The sequence below is a fragment of the Talpa occidentalis genome, unplaced genomic scaffold (assembly GCF_014898055.3).
Source record: "Talpa occidentalis isolate TD23 unplaced genomic scaffold, MPIMG_talOcc4v2.1 talOcc4.6, whole genome shotgun sequence".
NCBI lineage: Eukaryota > Metazoa > Chordata > Mammalia > Eulipotyphla > Talpidae > Talpa > Talpa occidentalis.
In genome coordinates this window covers 134233881-134243390 of record NW_023604972.1, presented here as the reverse complement: position 1 = coordinate 134243390, position 9510 = coordinate 134233881, and the positions used below count along the sequence as shown (strand labels likewise).

General features: G+C 45.1%; 1 protein-coding gene across 1 annotated transcript in view; it reads right to left on the bottom strand.

Moving 5' to 3' along the window:
• Window positions 1–7752: 7752 nt before the first annotated feature.
• The window catches only part of DNAH5 (dynein axonemal heavy chain 5), a 187602-nt gene continuing 185844 nt past the window's right edge, over window positions 7753–9510 (bottom strand). The window contains exon 79 of the mRNA XM_037529755.2: window positions 7753–8774. Within this exon, the coding sequence (XP_037385652.1) occupies window positions 8623–8774 (152 nt within the window). The 3' untranslated portion in view covers window positions 7753–8622. The remainder of the gene's footprint in view (window positions 8775–9510) is intronic.

Sequence of the window (9510 nt, the reverse complement as noted above, 5' to 3'; positions counted from 1 at the left end):
AGGGGGAAGAGCTTGAACTCCCCTGCAACAAAATTTAACATTTTAAATTTTTCCTTTTCCATATACATTATTCTTCATTGAAGTAATGTTGGTTTACAACACTGTTCACACCTCTTCAGACGTGTGTTGAATGCTGAGGTGAGCTCATGGAAAACTACTGGAGGACATTAGGGAGGAGATTTATCAACGTGATTGGACCATCTGTGTTTGCTAATTGTTGTTTACTGTAGTTAGGCGCCCACCCTCTCCTGGAGACCGAGATAAAGGCCCTCGCTTCCTCGCGATTACCCTCCAAGCAATGGCTCCCAGCTCGAAAGATTCTAATGTACAGCCAGGGTTAGCAAGCACTCGAACAGTCGAAGCCTTTTCAAATAAACAAAAATAGTAGCTGTGATTGTAGCCCCACAGCTGTAGCTTGTTCTACCGCCATCTACTCCTTTTGTCCTCTCAAATAGATATCTGGTCACCAGTTCATGAATAAAGTCAACACCTCACCGCCTGGACAGCGCAGAGGAAGCGCAGTCCCGCTGACAACTGGGGTTGTGAATATGAGCAGCAGACATGAGCATGAAATGACAAATGAGTGTGCAACTTAGTGCATTTAGGACATGCCATGCAGAGAGAAATCGTACTGGCTGAAGCTTTATCTTGGAACTGACTTATAAATATGCTCCTATCAAAGCAATAAAGGCAAAGGGACCTCAAGAAATCAGTTCTCCTTTAAATTACAAGACAGGACGGACCGGCATTGATGGAGTTTAGACTGGGCTTACTACTGCAGCTGTAGCCATCCAAGGACAGGGCCCAGAATAGGACCGATCACTGTGGGCTCCACCCCTGTGCACGACCGCAAGATGGCTCACGCTCAGAGAACAACAACAATGGGGTTTATTTAACAAACAGGGAAAATAAAGAGATTCTAAGGCCACAAGTGGCCCACTTTCTCACCTCAGACAGTGTGATGGTGTCCAGTCCAGAAGTCCCAAATAAGAAGCCACTCATCCAAGATGGTAGTGTCCCATCAACAAGGGCCCGGAGCACGTGGCACAGACCAGCAGCAGGTCCGGGTCCAACTCTCCACAGCTGGAGGTGCCCACAGGCTCCTGAGGTGCTGCTGCAGCAGGTCCAGCAGCGGTCTGAAGGTCGGGACTGGACGCTGGACCAGACAGAGGCAGGAGCACTGGGACGTGGTGTCAGGCGTTCAACAGCCTCAGAGTGCCAGTCCCCCTCAACAGTGCTGGGCAGCACTTGCCAGTAGTGCTGGTCACCTGCTCACTAGGAGGCCATGGTGTCAAAAACACCAGCGTTCCAGCTCTCCATGAGTCATTGGCCTACCACAAAGAACAGCACTCTGGGACACCAGGCCTGGTCCTTTCAGAGGATGTCACAGGCAGGGCCGGAGGGCAGCGGCCTTTACCTTTGTGAAGATCTTTGCTTCTCTTCTTCCTTCAGAGGTCAGGAACAGAGTCTTTCTCAAGCACAGGGTGAGGCCCAAGCTGGCGCCTGCCCCCAATTCATGTACTCTTTCGGTGACTCCCCGCCCGCTACCACCACCAACACCTACAAGTCTGATTGGACTGCTTTCAATCCTATTGCTGATTGGACCATTTACTAATAGCTCATTGCCTGCAAATGATCACCCATTCCACACTCCAGGCACCAAATCCAGGGTCCTCTATTGCCTGCTGGAGGAGCCATAGCGTTGAGTTGGCCCCGTAGGGCCCCAGGGGCTGCATGCCCTGAGGTGGTATGGCAGATAACCCGGCTGTCCCCATCACTCCTGGCCTCTGCCTGCAGCCTGAGCCCGAGTGGGGCCGCTGGTGGCAGGCACTAAAATGCCCACCCCACCCCCCGCTGCTTGCACTGCCCACAAGCAGTGCTCTGGGGCCAAGTGCCAGAGCCCCAGCTTCAGAAGGCCTGCATCTATCTGTTCACCATCAGGGACACCTTCCACAGAGGCCTCTCCATACCTGGTGCATGGCCGCCTGCCCCTCTCCCCCTTACAGGGACGGGCCTGTGCAGCTTGGGGAAAAGACACTGACCTTTCCTGAAAATTCCTCTGTCCTGGCACTTTCTGTTGTTGCTGACCATAGCTTCACAAGGAAGGCGGCGTTATGTGTATTCATTTTGCAATGAGGAAACAAGGCCTCAGAAATGCTAATTAATTCTGCCAAATTTAGCCAGTGAGTGGCAGTTAAGTCCAGAGTTGAACTTGTCTGTGGGTTCCCAACACTCCTCTTTCTTTGCCTGCTCTGCTACCTCCCGGCATCACAGTAGTGAAGAAAGGAACTGCCAGGCAGCCAGCTGGGGATAGGGAGCATCTGGAGAGAAGGGGGTTATCCAGGCAGCACCTCCAGAGCCTTGAGCCACAGTCCTGTTCCTGCAGGGACCGTAAAGGTGTGCAAATTAAACAAGCAGAGCAGGGCTGCAAGTCACGGTTTGAGATGGGGTGTGGCTGGAGGAGAGGGAGTTACTCCTGGCAGCTGCCTGACTTTCCCTGGGCACTGTTCAGAGTTAACACCGTATCTGCGATGAGAATCATGACTGTGGGTAAAGATGCTCACGGCAAACAGAGCCTTTAGTGAGCTGTTTGGAGACTAATTAATGTGAACAAATAGAGCAATTCATCCGGTCTGCCAGAAGATACCAGGACTTCAACTACTGGCCTGCCGCACATTTGTCTGGGCATTCCTGGGCTTTCCATTTTGCAACAAAATCACATTAATTTTAATTGAAATAGGCTAGAATGGGTTAGATGCCGCGTCTTCTGTTATTGTCTCACGCGTGGGTTGCAGACTTCTCCTTCCCACATGGGGTTAATATTGAAAAGCAAAATGTGCTGTTAGGGGTCAACCATGCCCACTATTTTATAAAAATGCTTTAGTGAAAATTCTGTCTATATTTCATAAAGGACAAAAGAGGCCAGTGAAGAATTGTAAGCAAAGGTCTCTCTAAGTTCTCTATCTAAATGCAAGTATCCCACCAAGGGGTTCTCATCCTAAGTCATCAGTATCTCCACCTGATGACAGCCAGGGATGTCATTGGAGGTGACAGTGAGGTAGAGGAAAGGGTCATTGTGTGACATGTGATCGAGGGTTTCACAGCATGGCAAAGGCTATCCCAATCTAAATAACCCTGAAAGCCACCTTGGGATTTATGTTACAAGCTGCAGACCCTGTAATGCCAAGACTCTCCATAAGTTCTCTCCTGCGGGAAGGAGTATCTGTCCTGGGCTCAACCCAGCAGCACCAGAAGGCGTGACACAAATGGCCCCCACAAATGGACAGCTGTATGACAAGACTCTACCTGATGCACTATTTCTTCTTGAAGATGCACTGTTATAAAGTAAGAAGCAGCCAGAGTGAAATATTCCTATGATCTACTTAATTCTGAAATCATTCCTCTTTCTTGTTTATCATTCACCTAAAGACCAATTGATATTACATAAAAGAGAGATTTAAATATTTCTGAAATAAGCTAGGTGGTTCTTGTTCACACACAAGACATAGATTTTAGAATGTTACGTATTTGTTCTATGTATTATACCTAATACATAATTCTACTAGCAATAATATACTTGCAGCTAAATGCAGACATGTTAGTCTAGCAGGGATCAAAATAATTATACGATGACTCTATATAATGATTCTACACCTCTGACATCAATGTATAGCAACTGTCTAGTTCACACTGCCCCCAAATTTATTTGTAAATTTCCCGTCCTTATATAATATCAATATGGGTCAAATGTGTTCTATTTTTTTTTCCACAGAAGACTATTGGACTTTTAACATGAAGAAAACAAATAACAAAAATAAACTAAAGTAGGCTCCAGCAAACTAGACATGCTTATTAGCTGTGGCCTCCAATCAACCCTTGATTCTCTGATTTCTAATATAATCAAAACACCTTGAAATAGATGTGTTTTCCAAGAATATGATTCAATTTACAGCAATCATCTTTTTCAAACCCCTCATTTATACCATTTATATATCTTTGGCATCAGTGATATCATATATCAAGGGATATAAGATGTGAACAATAGCAATTGATTATGTGCCCGAGACACTAAGCACATTGCACTATTTGCTAAAATAGCAACAAGTTTCATTGGTGCATGCAAACTATCACTTTCCAAGTGATAAAACACTAAAATGTTCTATAAACCCATTTTCTACAGGTCTCCTGGGATTTGCTTTAAGTATTTGCATAAATAAATTATAAACAGATACATCCCAGCAGCCTGAGCTGAGCAAACTGACATTCAGTGGGTGAATTTTAAACTGAGCCCTGCAGTACAGAGAACTGTTCAGTATCAGCTATAGCAGGCTTGGCTTCATCATCCTCACACATCTCCATCACATGACTTTCCAGGAGTCTCTTTGGTGTCCTACATGACGGTGAATCTTGCTCCCATCTCAAGCACTTGTGAACACACTATGTAGCCTTATTAAAATTGACGCCTGCACAAAGTATTAGGAAAATTTTAATTGGCTTTCCAGGCAATCCTGTTTGTGATGACATCTGATATGAACACTGTGCATATTAGCTTAAGTGAAAAAATAAATGAAGGAAGGTATCACGGTGATTATAAAGCATTGCTGGAGCAGGACAAAGCATCACGCTGAGCCCTGTGACTTAGCTCTGCTCACGTGATATGCAGTCAGGCTCTATCGCAGGACCCAGTGAAAAAATGCCATTTGGCATGCAAATTAAAGGCAGGGCAAGTCTCCCGATCTTGGCATTGCAACCACCCAGCATATATTGGAAACTGTAAGCTTGCCTATAAATCCAGAGCCTTGGGAGACTAAATGGAGTCTTAAATCAGAGAAAGCACGAAGAAGGCTCAGGAAGAAGACTCATTAGCCAAATCCCTACTGTGATTTAAGGATGTGCTAAGAGGGAGGAGCTGATAGCACATTTATCAAATCTCAGATTAAATCCTTTAAGGCATTGAAATTATAATGTAAGATCATAATACTGTTGGCATTTTGTAATGAAAACTTTGAAATCCAGGGGATAAAGGAACCAATTTCTAAAGACTGATTTGAGAGGTTTTGAGATTATTCATTTTTTTGATTGGCCAGAGTTACTGCTAATAACATCAAATTCTAACAATATCTGAGAAAAAGAACCCTGGTGCTCCATCTTATTGCATCTCAGCTCACCCCAGTTTCTACCTTTGCCCTTGGGCTTCCTTCCTTCCCACTTCATCCCTATAATCTTTTTTTTTCCATGCAAATGAGAGTAGGATTCAACCTAAAATTGCTGCCTCTGGGCTGCACAGTTCAAAGTCCTCCAGGCTGAAGCTCAGAAGCAGCTCAGAGTGCAGTTTGTTTTTACATAAGAAACTAATTTTTTTTTAATGGAGGTAACATTGATTTGCCTCATTATTTGCATCTCAGAGGTATAGGATCTCCCCTTCAGGTGTTGTTCCTACACCACACTCACCACCAAGGCACCCACAGTCCTTCCTCACAGTCCATCGTCCCTTCCCACTGTGTTCTCAGGCCTCCACCTCCCCTCCCCCGCTGGGAGCCTCAGCCTGAACCCAGAGCTCACCTCCCGAGAGCTTCCCTCAGGGCCGAATCATATTAGGTCTGTGCAGGGGAGGCGCCCCAGGGAGTTTCGCTGCTGGAGAATCCAGATGTGGTGGCGCTGCTGGTCCCGGTAGGGGAGGGCATCCCGGGAGCTGAGTGAACTCCACCACCCACCACGTTTGCCAACATTCCCTGAGAAGGAAGCTCTGAGAAGACTGGAGACGTGCTGTGGGTTGGTGATAGAATACCCGTGCATGAAAGGGCAGTGCAAAATTCTTTTTTGTCTCAATTTTGGAAGGACCCTACTTGCACGGGTCACAGGCAGCCTCACATGGCTCGGAGGGACCAGGGACCTGGAAACACCAGGGAAGACTGCCAAGTTCTGTAATCTTAGTTAAAATAAATTTTTGCTAATCAGAGATGCACCTGAATTGTTGTGAGCCCCCCCACCTTCTTCTCACTCATGGTTCCTAGTATTTTCCTTCCTCTACTAACCCACTGTCTACACCTTTCTCTGTGTGTCTCACATAGACATGTCATGTTATGTGATCATAAACGAGATTCTAAAAAAATGGCCTATCTGGATAAATGCTTTCTTTTCTGTGTCTAGTCCTCTTAGGGGAACTGCAGGAAATCAGACCATGATCTTTTTTTCCTACCAGTGCATTAGAGCGCTTGACACACAAGAGGCACAGAATAAATGATTTTTTAAATAAGCCAATATCGAGACAGATGGAAAAGGCTTCTCTGTCATTCTACAGTAGCACCAAGCCCCTCGCTGTGGTCTCACCACCCAGCACAGACCTCAACTCTCTCCATAACCAGAAGATTCCTGTCCAGATTCTGTAAATTGACAGCAGCCTCCAGAGGGGGAGCTAGCTGGGGGTATGGGAGGGTGAACCAGTTAGGGGCATGGGGGGAGGCAGGAAAGGGCCTCATTGTCTCGCTATTGATTCATGAGCATCTCTTGTTGAGTTAGTTCCTGAAAATTGCTGGTTGTTTTCATGGTGTCCTAATTTACTCTGGGTTTCTGAGGCTCACACATACATATCAAAAGGAGCAGATGACAGAATTCCATGAGCAAGGTGTTTTCAAGTGGTTTGGTAACTATCCAGTTTTGAAACTCACTTCTGGATCTCCAAAGGCTCTATCCGCCTGGATAATGAATGGCGATTACAATTCAGACATTCATTAGCAAGTTTTTATTAATTCACATCGGTTTTACATTTTCATTCGTTGTTCTTCAGAGTAAAATAATTGTTTACAATTCACACACATCAACTGATACATTAACTAAGACCTAAAAAAGCTACTCGGGTAGAAGTAGTGTCCAAGGTGAATAGTCACATGACCCACGGGGGGTTAACCCTCATTATAATTAGTATAAAATGCTCCTTGTCACCAAGCAAAGCCTTCTGAGGGGGACCCACTCTGTCTCCTAGGAAACCCTTTGTCATCACGAAGTTAATGAAAACTAAAGTTAAGCAAAGGTTTGCAAACCCCAACTCTAATTCAATGCTGACCCAGCAGTTTATCATCAAAAACCAGCATTTATAATAGAAAGATGTGAAGAAAAGTCCTTTAGGTATTTTTTTTTAATTAATAAAAGCCCACATGAACTCTCCTCACACTGAAACTTTTATTGTTTTCTCATTTTCCTTCCAATCATTACACTTTTCAAGTCAACTGGCGTCTTTTCCATCTGTCATATTTTTATTTTTTCATATCCTCTACTCTTTGCACACAGATTCATTTTACGGGGATAATCGCAGTGTACGTGATATTTTGTCAACTATTATCACTCACATAACAGTGTTTATATTCCCATCTTATGAAATCTTCAATGTTGTTTTCTATATGTTTAAATGAGGCTATGCTGAAGGAAACTAGGTGATATTAGATAGTAGTTTCCTTAAGCATAGCCTTATTATTGAACACTGAGGACAGTTCCTTTTTTTGTTATTAAGTAGATTTTTATATATAATTTCTTTCAGTCTCTTAAAATGTTTCCTTGGTATGGATGTCCAGAAGTGAAAATAAAAATCAAAGCATGTGAAGATTTTTATGGCTCTTCCTGTCCTTTTAACTACTTCACAAGAGCTGGGTGGCTGGACCTCGCTCTGGGAATTTGTGTGTGTTGTGCATTCCCTTCCTTTCACAAAGACCACCGCAGCTCATTTTTATTTATTTATTTTTTTATTGTAAGAGATTTCAGGATCTCGTAATTCGTTGGTAGGATTGAACATTATATGTTCATTCTGTAGATGTAGAATTATGTACTCATCTACTTACAGTCTTAACTCATTCTTCTATTTTTTCCATTTATTTAAAAACCTTTTTATTTATTTTTTCAAAGATTTATTTATTTATGCATACACGAGCTGGGGTATAAGTAGAGGTACAGGAGGGGTGAGAGGATTCACCAGAGACAGAGTGGGGAACAGAACAGGCAGACTGACGAAATCCACTGCTGAGGGGAGCAGCGGGCAAGTCAGGAGAGGTCTGCTGCGCCCTGTGGGTCAGCTCCCTGGCCGGGGATCGAACTTGTACTGCAGTGGCTGCAGATAGCATCATAGTGCTGTGACTTAATCCTTGTGCCACCAAGGGGGCCCTTAAAAAACTTTTTAATTGGCTGCTTGAGCCATGAACATAAATCTCCTCACCTGGGTGAGATGCAAAAGCAACAGAAGCAAAATCAACACAAACTGGCCTGAGAGAACTGGGCTTCAACTGACCCACATCAATCAAAGAACAATCCCTTGGAGGGAAATATTGTCTGCTTAACCTAGCCAGGATTTAGACTGCAAAGAAGAAAAATCCATTGCTGTGAGTGTGGGGCCACATTTCATTAGGAGGTTGTAAATTTTACTTTTAAATCACCAAATAACTTTTCAACAAACACAGTGATTGGTCATTAATGCTGAAGGAGGTGAAGTGTCCTCAGCACCCAACTACAGAGGAGGGAAGTCTGTGCAGCTCATTAATTATCCAAGCCCCTGGGCCCTGCATTCTCCTGCACTAACAGAGGCCACTTCATTCTCATCCCCACTCTCCCAAATTGTGCCCATCGGACACGCCCTCATCACTTGACATCACAGAGAAGGGCAACGCCACGGAGCACCCAGTGTTCGGGGGCCTGGACAGTCCTGAGCTCCACCGCAGCAATGTAGTTCAAGTCTGTTCGGATGGGCTTCTTGTAGATCGGGCAGGAGTAAAACCGAGGATCTCTTACAGCTGCAAAGAATTCATAAAAAGAAAATCACTTGGTGAATTTCCCACTTCAGCATCCCACACGGTGCAGAACTAAATTTGTGCATTCCAAGGTCATTGCAAAGTACAGGTTTTGGCAGCAAGAAAGGTGTTTCCTGAGGTCTGTCAGTTCCCAGATGGGAAACAGATGCCAACACAGGTTTCTGGTGGGTGTGACAAGACATCCAGAGGTCGGCAGGATGACCTCGCTGGCTCCTTGGCCCATGACCTTGACAGCCACCCCCCACGTGACATGACATGACCCTCCCATTGCTGCCTCTTTCCAGGCTTCAATTCAACATGCCCCTTGCCCTTACTCCTTCATTTCCCCAAAGCATCCTGCCTGTTTCTCCTGTGACTCGCCTTTGTCACAAGGAAACTATCATTTTAATCAGCCTCAGCACCAGTGAGTATTATTTCATTATTATCAATATTTCAAAACCTCTCTCTCTTCAACCCTCTGGCCAGAACCCACGCCACATCCGATCTCACAGGAGAGAGGGTGTCTGACCCCTTCTGGGTGCAGGGGCTCCCATGTAAGTGAAGACATGACAGCAGCTGGGACGGGAGTCCAGCCACAGCGCAGCTCCTGTGATCCAGCCTGCCTTGTTGGATCAGGTAGACTGAGCTTCCAGAAGCACCTCCACCGTGGAAGACAATCTGTGCTCTGTACTCTAGTCCCAGCTGCAGTGGGCTGACTTAGGATCTTTCAGCTTTATGA